This window comes from Lactuca sativa, chromosome 8, assembly GCF_002870075.4.
Source record: "Lactuca sativa cultivar Salinas chromosome 8, Lsat_Salinas_v11, whole genome shotgun sequence".
Taxonomy (NCBI): domain Eukaryota; kingdom Viridiplantae; phylum Streptophyta; class Magnoliopsida; order Asterales; family Asteraceae; genus Lactuca; species Lactuca sativa.
Window position 1 is genome coordinate 274,286,226 of NC_056630.2, and position 20,011 is coordinate 274,306,236.

The 20,011-nt window shown below is 37.9% G+C and overlaps 1 protein-coding gene across 1 annotated transcript; it reads right to left on the reverse strand.

The window, feature by feature from the left end:
• Positions 1-5,739: 5,739 nt before the first annotated feature.
• On the reverse strand, positions 5,740-6,809 carry LOC128127977 (uncharacterized). Its single transcript, XM_052766731.1, has 2 exons — positions 6,085-6,809; positions 5,740-5,845 (listed from the first exon to the last, which is right to left on the reverse strand). Exons 1-2 carry the CDS (start codon positions 6,807-6,809, stop codon positions 5,740-5,742), a joined length of 831 nt encoding a protein of 276 aa, XP_052622691.1.
• Positions 6,810-20,011: the final 13,202 nt, after the last annotated feature.

Consider the following 20,011-nt stretch of genomic DNA (forward strand, 5'->3'; position numbering starts at 1 on the left):
GCTCAACTTGTTGTTTATAAATTTTAAATTTATCAAGTGCTTCATCCTTGGAATGTAGCAAATAGATATAACAATATCTAGATGCATCATCAATAAAAGTAACAACATACTTCTTGTTTCCAAGGGAAGGTGTTGCATGGAAATCACATAAATCACTATGTATAAGATCCAACACCTTGCTCTCCCTAACAACATCTTTGAAAGGTTGTCTAGTGACTTTAGTTAGCATGCATATTTTACATTTTTCATTATTTTGTATATCAAAAGAAGGAATTAAACTCATTTTAGACATGTCTTTTAATCTCTTGTAATGAATGTGTCCTAATCTAGCATGTCATAATTCAGATTTATGAAAATTATTGTTACTACTACTAGAAGCCATGCAAAAAGAATTATCACTAGAAGGATAATTAATATTAAGCCTAATCATTCCATTACATATATATATCCAAATCCCATAAAAGAACCATGTCTTGACAAGATATACTTGTCACTTTCTAACACTTGTTTGTAACCACAATTATTTAATACAATTTCAGACACGAGATTCTTACGAATCCCTGGAACATATAAAACATTGTTCAAACACAAACATATCCCAAAAGTAAAAGTAAGTAAAACATATCCTATGCCCTTGATTGGTTCAGTTGCAACATTTCCCATCTTCACAACAGATCCATCTTCAATTGGTTGAAAGTTCTTGAACCAATATAGATCTTTGCAAACATGACTTGTTGCTCCCGAATCAACCCATCATGTAACTTTATCATCCTGCACATAAAATGCTTCAGAAATCACATAAATATAATTCTGAATATATTTAGGATTTTGCATGAAAACAGAAATCTGACCTTGTTGCTTTTCTGGATCCTTGGATCCACTTGGTCCAGCACCATCCTTGGTCACTTTGCAAAGACGACAATCTTTCTTGAAGTGACCCGGTTTGTTACAATTCCAACAAACCAACTTAGCCTTCTTGTTGGAAGACTTGTCATCCTTTCCTTTAATCTTCCTTTTTCCATTAGACTTCTTGGGATTCTTTGAACTTTCTCCTTCCACCATGTTCACAGAAGAGGAACCAACTTGGTTTTTTCCTTTAGGATTGTTATCAAGTTCTTGAGTCCTTATGGACTCTTCAATCCTTAAATGGCTTCCAAGCTGAGTCAAAGTCAATTCCTCTTTGTTATGTTTCATATTGTGTTTAAAATCCTTCCAGGAAGGGGGCAGTATGTCAATTATCACAGCCACAGCGATGGCTTCATCCATTTTTAAATTGTGTTGAGCAAACTGTCCCAGAATCCTCAGCATTTCATGGAATTGTTCCATAACAGGCCTGGATTCAATCATCTTGTAACCCATAAAGTTACTAACAAGAAACTTCTTACTAGAAGCATCTTTAGCCATGTACTTGGATACAAGAGAATCCCACAGTTCTTTTGCAGATTCGAAATTTTGATAAATATCAAAAAGAGAGTCACACATACCATTGAGAATATGACCACGACATATATAGTCATCATTTTCCCACTTTGATCTTCTTCTTGTTGCCTCCAAAGGTTTATCTTCAACAGATTCTGGTAAGACTGGCATGGGTGTACTCAGAACATACACCACTTTCAGAGTGGTAAGGAGAAACTTCATCTTCTTCTGCCATCTATGAAAATCTTGCCCATCAAACTTGTTTAGTTTTTCAAACTTACTTGTCATTTCCTTCATAGAATCACCACTTGCCATGATCACAGAATACTTTGATTTTTGTAAGATAATAAGGATAAAATAGCCTTGGAAATTCTAAGAATTGTGATTTCACTATCAAATCAAAGTATTGGATGGTACTCCCTAATCTTCGATTGGATAAGACTAAGAAGAGAAAAGAACAGAGAATGAGTATATGAATTTTCGTAAGTACCAGAAAAAACTGACCAAAATCGGTTAAATACCTTCTTTGTCTGAAAACTGTCATAAAACAGTTTGGCAACAGTCAACAAACTGTCATAAATCCGGGTTTTCTATAAGAATTAATACCAAGTCAAAAACTGCCCCTTGGACCCCGCCAGGGGCTACCGCCCCTTGGACCCCGCTTCCAGGGGCGCTGCCCCCGGACCCCCGTTCGTTCAGGGGCTTCGACCCTAAATGACAGTCTACTTTTAATCTTGAGTAAACTTAAACAAGTGTGCACTCCACACCTTCCTTACTTGTTTAATATTTATCAAGATCACTTTTGGTCAACAAAAGTAATCCCATTACACTTAAATCACAATAGTGAAACAAATCACCAACAAACCTCCCCCATTTAAGTGTAATCTTGATTCATTTAAAACAATAAACATAACAACAAACTAATTCATAAATGAAATATCGTGACGATTGAATTTCACATTAGTATATTATACATTCCAAATATTCGAATATCAGGGTGTCACTAAGGATTGAACCCTTTCTATTCTAAGTGAATACATGAAGATAATATACACAACAATTTACATTCTCTAAGTTCTAGCTTGACACTATATTTTACTAGCTTGTGTCCCATCCTTCAATAAGCATATCAAAGTCAAGTCCCAACTTCTTGAAGCAGCTAAACTTCTTGCTTATATAGGTAGTTCTTTTGTATGCAATTTTTCAAAGAACTATTAAGAAATAAAATTTCAACCTCCTTAACTTGCAATACTGAACACATACCTTGGGACGATAATAAAATGTGTTCCAATCTTCAAATATCAAGCTTTCCACATTGAATTCAACATCTAATATTGCATTAGATGGGAATTGGTTATCTCAATATAAAAGATTTAAGTGGACTTCAAACCCATCCCTACAGCCGCCTTGTGCACAAGATCTCTTGCTAACCCTTTGGTTAGATGATCGGCTAAATTCAACTGAGTTCTTACAAACTCTACAGATATCTCACCAGTCATGATGAGCTCACGAATCATGCTATGTCTAACACCTAAATGTCTAGAGTTTCCATTATACACTTGAATATAAGCCTTAGCCAAGGTTGAAGCACTATCACATCTGATAGAAATGGTAGATATCGGTTTGGGCCATAATGGAATTTCATAAATCAAATTCCTTAGCCACTCAGCTTCTTTACCAGCAGCGGACAATGCAACAAACTTAGACTCCATGGTTGAGTTAGTAATACAAGTCTGTTTCTTAGATGCCCAAGAAATGGCACCTCCTCCAAGAAGAAACACCCAACCACTTGTAGAGGAGTGATCCTCTAAGTTGTTAATCCAGCTGGCATCTGAATAACCTTCCAAAACAGAAGGATATCCACTATAAGTTAAACCATAATTCATGGTCCCTTTCAAGTACTTGAACACTCTACTCACAGCTTGCCAATGATGTGAACTGGGATTACTAGTATATCTACTAAGCCTTCCTACAGCATATGCTATATCAGGCCTAGTACTAATCATGGCATACATTAGACAACCAATGGCCCTTGAGTATTCAAGTTGAGACACTGGAGATCCTTTATTAGGTAGAAGCTTAAGACTAGGATCTATAGGAGTGCTAACAGGAGAACAATTCTCAAAGTTAAACTTTTTCAATATCTTCTCAATATAATGTGATTGAGAAATTGAAATCCCATTGTTTCCTTTTCTAATTCTTATACCAAGAATTACCTCAGCCTCCCCCATGTCTTTCATATCAAAACTAGATAAGAATTTCTTGGTTTTATCAACTTCTTCTAAATCAGTACCAAAAATCAACATATCATCTACATATAAACAAATCATGACTCCTTTACCAGAAGTATCAAATTTGCTATATACACACTTGTCAGCTTGGTTTAATGCAAAACCATTAGACAAGACAACATCATCAAACTTTTGATGCCATTGTTTTGATGCTTGTTTCAAACCATATAATGATTTCTTCAACTTGCACACTTTGTGTTCATTTCCAGGCATCACAAACCCTTCAGGTTGTTTCATGTATATTTCCTCATCCAAGTCACCATTCAAGAATGCAGTTTTCACATCAATTTGGCGAATCACAAGATTATGTATAGCTGCAAGAGCTAATAATAATCTAATAGTAGAAATTCTGGCAACCGGAGCATAAGTATTAAAGAAATCAATGCCTTCCTTTTGTCTAAAGCCTTGGATAACTAATCTGGCTTTATACTTATCAATTGTGTCGTCCACCTTCATTTTTCTTTTGAGGATCCATTTAAATCCTAATGCCTTGCAACCAGGAGGTAAATCAGCCAAAACCCAAGTATTGTTATGCATGATAGAATCAATCTCATCATGAATTGCCTCTTTCCAGAAATGAACATCCCTATAAGCCATAGCTTCACTGAAAGTATTTGGATCCTCTTCAATATTAAAACAATATTGATGTTGAGAAATAGTCTCATTCCTTGTTCCTTCAACTAAATATAGTTGAAAATCATATCCAAAAGACGTAGCTTTTCTAGCTCTGGTGCTTTTCCTAGGTTCAGGTACATAACTTGCACCACCAGAAACATCTTCAGCTTGAGTAGTACTCTTGCTGGAAGATTGATGAATCATATCCCTTGGTCTAGGTATAGATGTAAATCTTTCTTCATCAAATATAGCATCTCTTGACTCTATCACTGTGTTTACAGACACAGAGTCATTAGATTCTAAAACATAGAATCTATATGCCTTGGAATGCTCCGCATATCCAATAAAGATACAATCTATACCTCTCTCACCCAAAGTTTTCCTTTTGGGTTCAGTGAGCCTTACAACTGCTCTACAACCCCAAACTTTGAGATAACTCAAAGTTGGTACCTTTTTACACCAAAGTTCATAAGGAGTATTCTTACTCCTTTTATTTGGATTTCTATTCAAGATGTAACATGCAGTTAACATTGCCTCACCCCAAAACCCTTCACTTAAACCATAATATGACAACTTGGAATTAACCATTTCTTTCAAAGTCATATTCTTCCTTTCAGCTACACCATTTTGTTGTGATGTATATGGAGCTGTGGTTTGATGTATTATTCAAGTTGATTCAAAATAATTTGGATCATAATACTCACCACCTCTATCAGTACGCAATACTTTTATTAATTCATTTTTATGAAGCTCAACTTGTTGTTTATAAATTTTAAATTTATCAAGTGCTTCATCCTTGGAATGTAGCAAATAGATATAACAATATCTAGATGCATCATCAATAAAAGTAACAACATACTTCTTGTTTCCAAGGGAAGGTGTTGCATGGAAATCACATAAATCACTATGTATAAGATCCAACACCTTGCTCTCCCTAACAACATCTTTGAAAGGTTGTCTAGTGACTTTAGTTAGCATGCATATTTTACATTTTTCATTATTTTGTATATCAAAAGAAGGAATTAAACTCATTTTAGACATGTCTTTTAATCTCTTGTAATGAATGTGTCCTAATCTAGCATGTCATAATTCAGATTTATGAAAATTATTGTTACTACTACTAGAAGCCATGCAAAAAGAATTATCACTAGAAGGATAATTAATATTAAGCCTAATCATTCCATTACATATATATATCCAAATCCCATAAAAGAACCATGTCTTGACAAGATATACTTGTCACTTTCTAACACTTGTTTGTAACCACAATTATTTAATACAATTTCAGACACGAGATTCTTACGAATCCCTGGAACATATAAAACATTGTTCAAACACAAACATATCCCAAAAGTAAAAGTAAGTAAAACATATCCTATGCCCTTGATTGGTTCAGTTGCAACATTTCCCATCTTCACAACAGATCCATCTTCAATTGGTTGAAAGTTCTTGAACCAATATAGATCTTTGCAAACATGACTTGTTGCTCCCGAATCAACCCATCATGTAACTTTATCATCCTGCACATAAAATGCTTCAGAAATCACATAAATATAATTCTGAATATATTTAGGATTTTGCATGAAAACAGAAATCTGACCTTGTTGCTTTTCTGGATCCTTGGATCCACTTGGTCCAGCACCATCCTTGGTCACTTTGCAAAGACGACAATCTTTCTTGAAGTGACCCGATTTGTTACAATTCCAACAAACCAACTTAGCCTTCTTGTTGGAAGACTTGTCATCCTTTTCCTTTAAACTTCCTTTTTCCATTAGACTTCTTGGGATTCTTTGAACTTTCTCCTTCCACCATGTTCACAGAAGAGGAACCAACTTGGTTTTTTCCTTTAGGATTGTTATCAAGTTCTTGAGTCCTTATGGACTCTTCAATCCTTAAATGGCTTCCAAGCTGAGTCAAAGTCAATTCCTCTTTGTTATGTTTCATATTGTGTTTAAATTCCTTCCAGGAAGGGGGCAGTATGTCAATTATCACAGCCACAGCGATGGCTTCATCCATTTTTAAATTGTGTTGAGCAAACTGTCCCAGAATCCTCAGCATTTCATGGAATTGTTCCATAACAGGCCTGGATTCAATCATCTTGTAACCCATAAAGTTACTAACAAGAAACTTCTTACTAGAAGCATCTTTAGCCATGTACTTGGATACAAGAGAATCCCACAGTTCTTTTGCAGATTCGAAATTTTGATAAATATCAAAAAGAGAGTCACACATACCATTGAGAATATGACCACGACATATATAGTCATCATTTTCCCACTTTGATCTTCTTCTTGTTGCCTCCAAAGGTTCATCTTCAACAGATTCTGGTAAGACTGGCATGGGTGTACTCAGAACATACACCACTTTCAGAGTGGTAAGGAGAAACTTCATCTTCTTCTGCCATCTATGAAAATCTTGCCCATCAAACTTGTTCAGTTTTTCAAACTTACTTGTCATTTCCTTCATAGAATCACCACTTGCCATGATCACAGAATACTTTGATTTTTGTAAGATAATAAGGATAAAATAGCCTTGGAAATTCTAAGAATTGTGATTTCACTATCAAATCAAAGTATTCGATGGTACTCCCTAATCTTTGATTGGATAAGACTAAGAAGAGAAAAGAACAGAGAATGAGTATATGAATTTTCGTAAGTACCAGAAAAAACTGACCAAAATCGGTTAAATACCTTCTTTGTCTGAAAACTGTCATAAAACCGTTTGGCAACAGTCAACAAACTGTCATAAATCCGGGTTTTCTATAAGAATTAATACCAAGTCAAAAACTGCCCCTTGGACCCCGCCAGGGGCTACCGCCCCTTGGACCCCGCTTCCAGGGGCGCTGCCCCCGGACCCCCGTTCGTTCAGGGGCTTCGACCCTAAATGACAGTCTGCTTTTAATCTTGAGTAAACTTAAACAAGTGTGCACTCCACACCTTCCTTACTTGTTTAATATTTATCAAGATCACTTTTGGTCAACAAAAGTAATCCCATTACACTTAAATCACAATAGTGAAACAAATCACCAACAAACCTCCCCCATTTAAGTGTAATCTTGATTAATTTAAAACAATACACATAACAACAAACTAATTCATAAATGAAATATCGTGACGATTGAATTTCACATTAGTATATTATACATTCCAAATATTCGAATATCAGGGTGTCACTAAGGATTGAACCCTTTCTATTCTAAGTGAATACATGAAGATAATATACACAACAATTTACATTCTCTAAGTTCTAGCTTGACACTATATTTTACAAGCTTGTGTCCCATCCTTCAATAAGCATATCAAAGTCAAGTCCCAACTTCTTAAAGCAGCTAAACTTCATGCTTATATAAGTAGTTCTTTTGTTCTTGCACCTGCAAATGCAATTTTTCAAAGAACTATTAAGAAATAAAATTTCAACCTCCTTAACTTGCAGTACTGAACACATACCTTGGGACGATAATAAAATGTGTTCCAATCTTCAAATATCAAGCTTTCCACATTGAATTCAACATCTAATATTGCATTAGATGGGAATTGGTTATCTCAATATAATAGATTTAAGTGGACTTCAAACCCATCCCTACAGCCGCCTTGTGCACAAGATCTCTTGCTAACCCTTTGGTTAGATGATCGGCTAAATTCAACTGAGTTCTTACAAACTCCACAGATATCACACCAGTCATGATGAGCTCACGAATCATGCTATGTCTAACACCTAAATGTCTAGACTTTCCATTATACACTTGACTATAAGCCTTAGCCAAGGTTGCAACACTATCACATCTGATAGAAATGGTAGATATCGGTTTGGGCCATAATGGAATTTCATAAATCAAATTCCTTAGCCACTCAGCTTCTTTACCAGCAACAGACAATTTAACAAACTCAGACTCCATGGTTGAGTTAATAATACAAGTCTGTTTCTTAGATGCCCGAGAAATGGCACCTCCTCCAAGAAGAAACACCCAACCACTTGTAGAGGAGTGATCCTCTAAGTTGTTAATCCAGCTGGCATCTGAATAACCTTCCAAAACAGAAGGATATCCACTATAAGTTAAACCATAATTCATGGTCCCTTTCAAGTACTTGAACACTCTACTCACAGCTTGCCAATAATGTGAACTAGGATATCCAGTATAAGTTAAACCATAATTCATGCTCCCTTATCCCTAGGTTAAGCATAAGAGTACTAAATTAATTACTATGATTAAGTTATTAGTTAAACCAATTTAAAGAAGTTGACACTAACCATTGAAAATGTCATACCAACTAGTTCTGTCATAATATGAAATTAATAGGATATATATAATAAGGCTATCCATGTTAGTAGATACTTAGGAACATATGATTAATGAATTTAGATTGGAGTTTATTAATTTAGTAATCGGTGGATCTCTATCAGTATTCATTGTACTTCTTATAAATCAAGCATAATCATCAGTGAATCGAAATCCAAGCAAAACTATGTGTGTGTGTGTGTATAATTTATCATAAGTAGTATTTTTATTATTATCAATTGGTTTAACTTAATACCAATTCCCTTATTTTATTTTACTATTAAGTTAAATTCTTATTAGTTAGTTCACTTTTATTTCCTTCGTGCTCGACACGCTTACTAACTCTGGCTATACTATATTTGATCAACTGCCTGGTGCTAATAATTAGTTTTGATTAGTTTGGTTTATAAATTTAAAAATAGATTTATAGCTTATTATATTATATTATCTTAAGTTGTTATGGTGCAAAGTCACTCTTGGATGTAGTGTTTTAGGCTTATCCTCTTGTATGTGTAAATGGGTTGAGTCTTTCCTATAAATAGAAAGTGAATGACTCCATTTATGAGAGAATGATCATTTTGGAGTGTTAGTCTAGATAGAGAAATTTGTACAAACTCATTTGTATATTCTTTCTAGATCTAATATGAGCTTAAAATATTTATTTACTCATTGTGTTCTTGAGTTTACATGATAATTCACTAGATCTTTTTTAATTCCGCACATGCCATCATAATCAACACCACTACAATTGGTATCAGAGCGGGTGTGTAACATCCAAAAATACGACCCAAAAATTTTTGTTTTTATAATAATAAAAACCATATACTGATCATCACATCATAAAACCATGTGTCAGATATCTCAACCCATAATAAATGTCATGAACATTCGTGCCAAATCAAACTATGAATCAAAACAAACTCCCAGGAAAAAGATTGAAGTTGTGGTGTGTGCGATGCCATCATCCCGAGCTCTTCCCTTTACTTGCGGAAGTACCTGAAACCAAAACTGAAACTATAAGCACAAAGCTTAGTGAGCTCCCCCAAACTACCACATACCATACATAACATATAAAGCATCTACTGGGCCTTGCCCACTGCATCGAACCGAAGTCTGGAAACTAACCAGGGACTTGCCCTCTGCATCGGACCGAAGTCCAGAACTAATTGCATCGGACCGAAGTCCGGAACTGATTGGGACCTTGTCCCCTGCATCGGACCGAAGTCCGGAACTGACTGAACATAACACAACATAAACATATCAGCTAACATGGATACATATACTGTATACTGCATCGGAACATAGTCTGGAACACATAACACCAAACTTGTTTGAATCACAAAGACATCAAGCACCCTAACTACTGCATCGGACCGAGGTCCAAAACTACTACTAACTAAACGAGCTGGCATGGTGGCCGCAAACCCATTCCTACTGGAAGGAAACTCACCTCGTAGCCTAGCTGCTGAAAGGACTGCTCCAAAATCTGTCTGCTGCGGTTCCGGTTTCACCCGGGCTACAATTTCCATAAGCACCATCAATCAAATACTGATAATAATACTGAGGGTAAAATGACTCTCTTACCCCTGGTCCAAGTCAACCTAACGGTCAAAGTCAACATTCAGTTGACCTGACTCGTCGAGTTAGGTCACCAACTCATCGAGTCCTTACTCTTACTTTCTTGTTTCTACTTGCTACTACTCGTCAAGTTTTGGCACAAACTCGGCAAGTTCGTCTTTGTTACTAACACTCCGACAATCTGCATCCGACTCGCCGAGTTGTATGAACAACTCGGCGAGTTCTCCTTCATCAGATGAACACTCTAGCTATGACTCGCCGAGTTGTATGAACAACTCGTCGAGTCTGTTCTTGAGGCATGAAGATTGCCTTGGACTCGCCGAGTCAGGGCATTGACTCGCCGAGTTCTTCCAGGAATGAGTCTAACCCTCTAGCTCACCGAGTCCATCTATCACTCACTGGTTCCACTCGGCATAACTTGAAAAAGGGAAAACAGGGGACTCACGACTCGACCCGCCAAGTCTGAAGAACGACTCGCCGAGTCGTATACATGAAAACACTATATACTCGATTCTGCTTGAAACCAGTCCATTCCATTCATAGATCTAGGTTCCTGGGACTTGATTAACACGTAAAGTTTCCAACTTTACGTGTAAATAACATCAAATGAAGATTTTAGGGTTCAAAGCACACTATAAGAGTAGATCTAGAGCTTTCATACAAAATGGCTCCATAAAGGTGCTAGATCTAAGCTTCTGGACTTCAAACCTAGCTAGATCCGAAGGCTAATCAACTCCATGAGTCCTCTATGCTACTACTAAGCCAAGAAATGGTTCAAGAATAGCTTTAATGGCTTCAAAAAGGGGATTTAAGCATAGAAACAGAAAAGGGCCAAGATATACCTTACTATCTTCTGAAATTCCTCAAGGATCTAGGATCTCCTTCTTCTCCTCTGATCTACCTTCCTTTTTCTCTCAAGATCTTCAAAGAACACACCAAAATCACACAAAAATGCAAAGAGGGCTCTAGGGTTTCGAGAATGATGCTCTAAGGGGTGATAGGGGCTGACTTGAGGCCCCAAAAGTTGTTTAAATAGGGTGCAAACCCTTGAAATTAGGGTTTCATCCAGACTGGCGGACTCGTCGAGTCGCCAACTTAAACATGCTCGAAATCCCGACTCTACTCGACGAGTCCAGCTACTGACTCGTCGAGTTCCCCTTAAAACTTGAAAAAAAATATAAATATATAAATATCATACCAGAATTGGGGTGTTACAGGGTGTTCTTGATTTGATCAAGAATTGATCCATGATGGCTTTCTAGATTTGGTGATTCTTCATTTTGTGTTTTGATCTTTGTGTTTTAGAGAGTTTTTGGATTCTAGAAATCGAATTCATCTTTGATTCTATTCAAAATTTGATTTGCTTCACTAGAATTCAAGTGATTTTTACTCTCTCTCTCTCTCTAGAAAACCCATTCGAAATCACTTTCTCTCTCTAGAAATCTTCAAGTTTTTGTAATCATGGTGGATTTGCCATATGATTCTTGGATTGTGATCGTTGATGATATAAAATACAAAGTCAATGAATATCAATTTTATGGGTTGGTGTTAAGCAAATTGATTTCATGGGTTAATATGGTTTCTTATGGAGATTTGAAGGATGATAATGGAAGCTTGCTTTTACAACCACTTTGTAAGATTGTATGGTTGAATAAAATTGCATTGTCCATATTAGTTCATAGTAGAAATCAAAATGAAGGAGAAGAAAGAGATTTGTTCAATAAGAAATACATTTTTCTAATTGAAAACCCAAATGATATTCGTGCTCTTAAGTTTGTTGAAGTTCAAGACAATAGAGTTTAATGTGATGTTCTTGATGTTCTTAAAGTTCTTGATAAGAAGATTCAAGTTGATTCTCATGATGAAAAAGTTTTTTGCTCGATTGGAGTTCAAACCGATGATATTTTGTGTTCTTGTGATTCGTTTGAAGGAATGATTCCTTATCGGAAGCCGGTGATCCAAGAAAATCTCAAGTATCAAACTCTAAAAGATTTTATTCAAATTCACAAAGTTGAAGTTGTGGAAAGTGGGTTTGTTAATGAAATCAAGTCTTCAAGATGCAAAAAGATGAGAAAGAAAAAGAAGAAGAAGATTAAACACAAAAACAAGCGGGTTATTCACAAAAATCGTCAAATGTTGTGAAGTCGAAATCCGTGAAGCAAATTTGGGTTCCAAGGCAACAATCTCCAAAGGTTGCATTGAACTTGAAGTCAAAACCCAAAAGTGTTGGTGGTTCTTTTGAAGATGTTCTTGGTTTGTTGAAGAACACGAAGAACACAAAGAACGAGTTCTACATCACGCATAGTGGGTGGTACATTGTTCAAATTGGAGATTTTCTCATTCCAACAAAATAACAAAGATCTTCTAAATTTGATTCGTTCGTTGAAAATGGAAATCAATTCATCAAAAAGGTATCTCAAATTCTCAAATGGATTCCAAAACGTTCTTGATTTCAATTGGTGCTTTGCGTTTTTCATTTTGATCGTCTCGTTTCGTTGGGTCTATTCCGTTTCAACTCCATTGTTGATCCAACAATTTTTTTTAGATCAAGCCCAAAACAAAAATTAATTTTGTTTTGATTAAATCTTGAGTCCAAAATCATTTTTCTTCAATGTTCATATGATTCGATTCGTAAGCCCAATTTCCATTCTTGTTACTGTTCATGGATGAGGCCAAACAAACAAACAAAATCTCGATCTTCTACTATTCTTCTGAAGAGGCCTTTAGATCAATCGAAATATCAAACAATGACTACAAATAAGAACAAGAGAGATTCACGAAGAAAAACTTTCACTAAGAAAGATAATCTCACAAAGAGATTATCGTGTGCACAAAGCGACGATTAGGGTTTGTGAAAAGCGTGGCCATTCATAAACCTATACAAAACAATATATACTGCTATTCTAGATAATCCCTACAATTTAGGGATACGCTAGCTAATAAATCAAGATAACTAAGGAAACAGGATAAATACAAGATTTGTTACAACGTACTGAATAGACTAAACTATTACAAACTGAACTGCTGACATGCTGGTGCTGACGCTGAGACATATGCTGACGCTGAGTCTGTTTCAAACATTATCATATTTCAAGGCTTGACCTTACAATCTCCCCAATATGATGATGTTCAAAACAAACTAAATTAAGACACCCCTGGAAAGGAATTCTTCATACTCAGCTTCAGCTTCAATTTTAACTGGCCAGTAAGGACTGTCTAGCAACTCATATCTTCTGTTCAGTAGCTCCATGGCGATAAGAATGTGAAATTCTCCGGATAGATCTTGATGACTCATGCACATTTGCCTTAAGCCAACAAGGTGAGTGGTTGGAGCTTTTGGGATCTCAGTAGTGCGCTGAAAGCACATCCTCCTGTTTTTATCAAGGTAGTACATCCCGTGTTCAGGAGCTGAGATGAATTGATGCTGAACCGGATCAACACCGAGAGGAAGAGAATTATTAATCACACCAGCACCGAAGTCTAGAACCAATACATCTTCACCATCAACATGAAAATTGGTCCTTCGAGATCTAGGAACTGACGACCTTTGGCCTAGATGTTGAGGTCGTTCTTTAGGAACAAGATCCAGACGTTGAACCTTTTTGATCAGCAGATGAAGAGCACAAGTCAGTTCGGAAGAGTGAGCTGAGGTTTGCTTGGATGCTAGATCGAGCAGTTCCATCCATTCCTAATATCCATATCTGATCAGCTCATCCCTTTTGACAACTTCAGTATAAGAATGCTGACAACCTTGACGAGTGATCAGCAACGTAAGGATTTTCTCGCTTCGAGGTTTAGAAGCTTTGACTTTGATGATCTTGTCTCCACACATTCGTCGATTAAAAACATCTTCAAATCTCTTTCGATCAATCCGGTCAAGAACACTGTTAGCCTTAGGCTTACTAGAGCCAGTAGGAGGTTGAGAAGACTGAGCCTTGGACTGAAATTCTATGAACTTCTGCATCTGAGCTTCAAACGATCCCTTGGCCTGAAGTTTGTGCTGAATAAGAGATTCATCAGCTTAAGCAATGTTCTTTAGAAGCTGAGCTCGATTGGCTTCATCAAGAATTTGCTTGACTTGGTCAGGGGACATGTTCCATTCAGTGGCAAGGTTTGAAATACTGACAATGGACTTGGGTTTCTTCACAGACGAAGAATTATCAGTTTGAGAATGATCCAAGTCAGTATCTGCTGCCTTCCTCTTTCGAGACAGTGGATGAGATTCTTCACTTGCAACGTCCGAATCCTCTCCTTGGACTGGAATGATTGGATCAGCAACAGGATCGGCTAAAATCGGATGTGATTCTTCAAGGTCATCTGAGCTTTCTTGCTGAACTGGAATGAGAGGATCAATGAAGTTCATGTCAAGAATTTGACATTCGTCATCAGGTTCATCATGCTCTTCATCATGCTCACAATCTTCAAACAACTTTTCAGTAGCTGCTGGACTATTATGCCCCGCAGAATCAGATTCACGAACGGGAAACGGATTGGGAGATTCATGCTGAAAGATAGTGTTGCCAGCAGCAGGTTCAGTGTCATTCTCATTTGGTTCACCATCAGCATTTGGTTCACCATCAGCATGATCATCAGTATCAGCATCTTCATCAGTATCTCCCCCTTTTTGAGCATCATCAAGGTTGGGACTGGCGGGAGGAGTAAGTAGGAGAACCTCCTTGATTTGTTGAACATCAGCCTCAATGCGAAGCAGACGCTGACTCATGTCCCGAGTTAGTGACAGCAGTTTAGAAAATGCTGAAGAGGGAATTTGAACCATTGAGGTACCTGGGGCAACTGGAGAGCTAGGAGGCATCCTTGGAGAGAAGTGGTGAGCTGTTGGTGACGGCTGCTCCCCCTGAGACTGATGCTCCCCTTGTGAGGGATGCTCCCCCTGAGATGGATGCTCCCCCTGAGGCATGGAATCCTGTGGTGCTGAGGAGACTTTGCCAGTGTCTGAGATGATGTGATGAGAAAGTTGAGGGGAAAAATGTCCACCGTCATGATGGTCCACCTCTTGATCAGCATGATCCATATGATTACCATCAGCACCTCCTTCATCAGTGTCAACGGTGAGAGAGGGCACAGTGTATGGATTGGCAATCCATTCTCTCATCCTATCCGAGATTCCAATGTCAGTATCCAAAGGATCATCCTGATACATACGAACCGACATTCGAGGGCATTGAATTGGATTCCCAGAGTGAGAAAAGTATTCAGGAGCGAAGAATTTGTCGAACACTAGGGCAATCCAGCGTGGAAAGGGAACATGATCAGCACGCACATTTGCACGTAGAAGCTGAACAAGCTGCTCAAAGAATAGTGCCCCATAATCCAGTCTTTTGTTGAGAAGAAGGGAGCAGACAACTTGTTGCTCATAATTGCTCAGTTGGTCACCACTGCGAGACTTGTGACCCACACACTTGCATAAAGCACCAGTGAAAAACTTCCAGCCTGGGGTCATGCACTGTCGCAGAATAAGAGCTGATCGAGTGCCAGCTTTTGAATGATCATAGCCCAGTTGATCAAACATGCGTTTACATCTTTCAATAGTAGGAGGTTCAGAGAAGGGTTCGAAAATTGGTAACCTTAAAGCAGCACTGAGAAGTTCCGCGGTGATGAAGACGGAGTGTCTGCCATGGCTAATGGTTCCGGTGATGGCATTGTTTTCTTCATTAACTGTTGCAGTATAGTAGAACTCACATACTTGTTCAAGGAAGAACTCGGACGGTACATCACTGATTGCATATCGAAGGCGGCAAGAAGCCAAGAAATTTACGAAATCATCGAGTCCAAGACCTCGATGCACTTCTGGAATGTCAGGGTTAAAGACGACATCGGTGGCCTTGATGTGAATGGGAAGAAGAGGAGAGTTTGGGGCAGGAATGACCCTTCGAGAGGTTGAGGAGTATGTGAACAGAGATGCCGCCATTTGAGAGTATTTTAGAATTCTAGGGTTTTGAGAGAGGTTCAAGGATTTTGGGAAGAAAGGATAAACCAAAGGAGAGAAAGGTTTAAATATGGAATGAAAAGGGTTTTAAAAGGTAATGATTATCTTGATTAAAAAGATGATGATTATCTTCATTAATAAGAACGGCGCATCGTAACAACCTGTCAGAGTGTAAAGTAGCTGTTGGATAAAAGAGCCGTTGACTGAAGGTGAAGCGTCAATCAGTGTTTGCGGAAGCGCTGAGCTCAGTGTCACAAATGTTACATGCTGAAAATATTTCTCCGTCAATTCAAAGTACAGCTTGCTTATTCAGGGCTAGCAAGGTGATTGGTGCGTGTGATAGATACTAGTTACATTATCTAACCATCGGCACAGAGTGTTGTGACTTCATCAGTGAGTGGTTTATCTTACTGAATCATTAGACACTGAATAATAGGAGGGTAAAGAATGGATTGTTGCGTGTGATAAACCTTGGTGTTTTGGTCTAACCGTCGGCAAAGATTTTTAGACTCTCATTAGCGTGTGTTTTGGCACACTGAATCACAGAATCAGTGTAAGATTGGTAAGAAGGGGTAGTTGCTTGTGATAGATCTTGGTGTTTTGATCTAACCATCGGTAAAGATTTTAGATTCTAATCACTGTGTGTTTTGGCACACTGAATCACAGAGTCAGTGTTAGATTGGTGAGAGGGGGTAGTTGCGTGTGATAGATCTTGGTGTTTTGATCTAACCATCGGCAAAGAGTTTCAAGTCGTTATCAGTGTATGGTTTAATACAGTGAATCATTCAACTTTTATTTAGAAGACTAGAAGAAGAGATAAGGATAAGAAATCAAACCAAAGTGCTCAGTAGCAAATATCATCAGTATGTTATCATCAGCACAATGTACATCAGCTTATAAGACAAAATCAAACAATAGCACAATTAAACATCAAAATTAATTACAAGGAAATCATTCCCAGCTCTCCAATAATGTAAGCAGTTGATTGAGAATCCAGTGCCTTTGTGAAGATATCAGCAAGTTGCTCCGAAGTCTTGACATGTTCAAGAACAACTTTTCCTTTCTCAACATTATCTCTGATGAAGTGATGTCTGATCTCGATAGGCTTTGTCTTTGAGTGCTGAACAGGATTTTGTGTGATCTGAATGGCACTTGTGTTGTCACAATAGATGGGAGTCTTTGAGAACTTGAACCCATAGTCGAGAAGCTGATTTTGAATCCATAAGAGCTGAGCACAACATCTCCCAGCGGCAACATACTCAGCCTCTGCAGTTGAGATGGCAACTGATGTTTGCTTCTTCCTAGACCAGCTGATGAGACGGTTGCCAAGGAAGTGACATCCACCAGATGTACTCTTTTTGTCTAAATTGCATCCTGCATAATCTGAGTCAGTGTATCCATAAAGTTCAAATGCTGAGTCGCGAGGATACCACAGTGCAAGGTTTTGAGTTCCCTTTAAGTATCGAAAAATACGTTTGACAGCCATGAGGTGAGATTCTTTGGGATTAGCTTGGAATCGAGCACAGAGAATGGTTCCAAATATGATATCAGGACGACTTGCTGTGAGATACAAGAGGGATCCAATCATTCCTCGATACAGAGAATGATTGACATCAGTTCCAGTTGGATCAGCGTGTATTTTATCAGTCTTAGATACTGGGGTAGATGCTGGTTTGCAGTCACTAAGAGAATACTTAACAAGCAGGTCAGAGATATATTTACTTTGGCAAATGGAAATACCTGTCTTTTGTTGCTGAACCTCAAGACCTAAGAAAAAGGTCATCTTTCCCATCATGCTCATTTCGAACCTTTGAGACATGATCTCAGCAAATTCCTTGCTCAGTGTCTCATTTGGAGAGCCAAAAATAATGTCATCGACATAAATTTGAACAAGAACCATATCTGAGCCTTTGCTTTTGATGAAGAGAGTGTTGTCGATTGCTCCTCGTCTGTATCCATTTTCAAGCAGATACGATGTCAGCGTCTCATACCAAGCCCTAGGGGCTTGTTTCAGTCCACAAACAGCTTTGTCTAACCGGTACATGTAATCAGGATGATCTTTGTCTACAAAGCCTGGGGGCTGATTTAGGAAAACTTCTTCTTCTAACACACCATGAAGGAATGCTGTTTTCACATCCATCTGATAGACAATGAAGTTCATGTAGGATGCGTATGCGAGAAACAGTCTGATAGCTTCAATGCGAGCAACTGGGGCAAAAGTTTCCCCATAGTCGATGGATTCAATTTGAGTAAACCCTTGAGCCACAAGCCTTGCCTTGTTTCGAGTAATGATTCCATCTTTATCAACCTTGTTACGATAGACCCAGCGAGTTCCAGTGATAGTCTTTCCAGATGGTCTTGGGACAAGAGTCCAAACTTTGTGCCTTTCAAACTCATTCAGTTCTTCTTGCATGGCCTTGATCCAATCAGCATCTTGAAGAGCTGTGTGTACCTTATCAGGTAAGATCATTGAAACAAAGTTAACATACATGCAAAAGTTATTAAGTACACTAGATCTGGTTCGGACACCATCATGAATATTCCCTATAATTCGATCAACAGGATGATCCCGATGTACAATGACTGATGCTGATTCCGGAGGGATAGACACTGACACATTATCAGTTTTAGGAGAATCTTCAGCTTCAAGGGTTTCATCAGCACCTAATGAATCATCTGCTGATGTGGCTGCAATATCTTGATTCAAGGAACATGGAACTGGAATGATAGGATCAGAGGAATCAATCTTATCTTCAGCAGAAGGAGCTTCATCGAATAGACAAGAGAGAAGCTCTTGAAAGATAGAAGGAGAATGAGTGACTTTTTCATCAGTGTATGATTCCTCATCAAACTTCACATGAATGGATTCTTCAACACATTGTCTGTTCACATGAAAAACACGAAAAGCCTTTGAAATAGATGAGTACCCAACAAAAATTCCTTTGTCAGCTTTAGGTTCAAACTTGGATCTTGGGTCACGCTGATTTAGAATATAACAAATGCATCCGAACACATGAAAAAAGGATACATCTGGTTTTCGATCTTTCAGTATTTCATATGGAGTCTTCTTGTGAATCCTGTGAATTAGAGATCGATTCTGAGTAAAACATGCTGTATTGACAGCTTCAGCCCAAAACAACATGGGAAGACCAGCATGAATCATCAAGGTTCTTCCTGCCTCAATCAGTGTTCTATTTCTTCGTTCAGCAACACCATTTTGCTGAGGAGTATGAGGAGCTAAGAAGTTTTGTCCAATTCCTTTATGATCACAAAATTCTTCAAGAGTTGAGTTTCGGAACTCAGTACCATGATCACTTCTTAGTTGCTTGACTTTAAGACCTGTCAGTGTCTCATTTTTACGAATCAGTGAGATAATTTCCTGTGCAGCATGACTTTTCTTCTTCAAGAAAACTACCCAAGTAAATCGAGTGAACTCATCAACGACCACTAGAGTATACTTATTTCCACCTAGTGAACGAACAGGAATAGGTCCAAACAAATCCATGTGGAGTAGATGAAGAGGGACTGATATACTGGTACATGACTTGGGTTTGAAAGAGGACTTGGTTTGTTTTCCTTGTTCACAAGCTGAACACATCTTGTCTTTCACAACGCTGAATTTTGGGAGCCCTCTAACAAGGTCTTGATTGGATATCTTAGATAGATTTTTGAAGTTCAGATGAGAAAACCTTTTGTGCCAAATCCAGCTAAGATTCGTCTGAGACTTTGTAAAGAAACATTGCATCAGTGCCTTGTCACTTGAGAACATGTCTAGAACATATATATCATCTTTTCTACTTGCTGAGAGTACGATGTTCTTGTCAGTGTTTACAACTCTTCCTTCCTTCTTTGTAAAGTGAACTTCATAGTCAGCATCACACAATT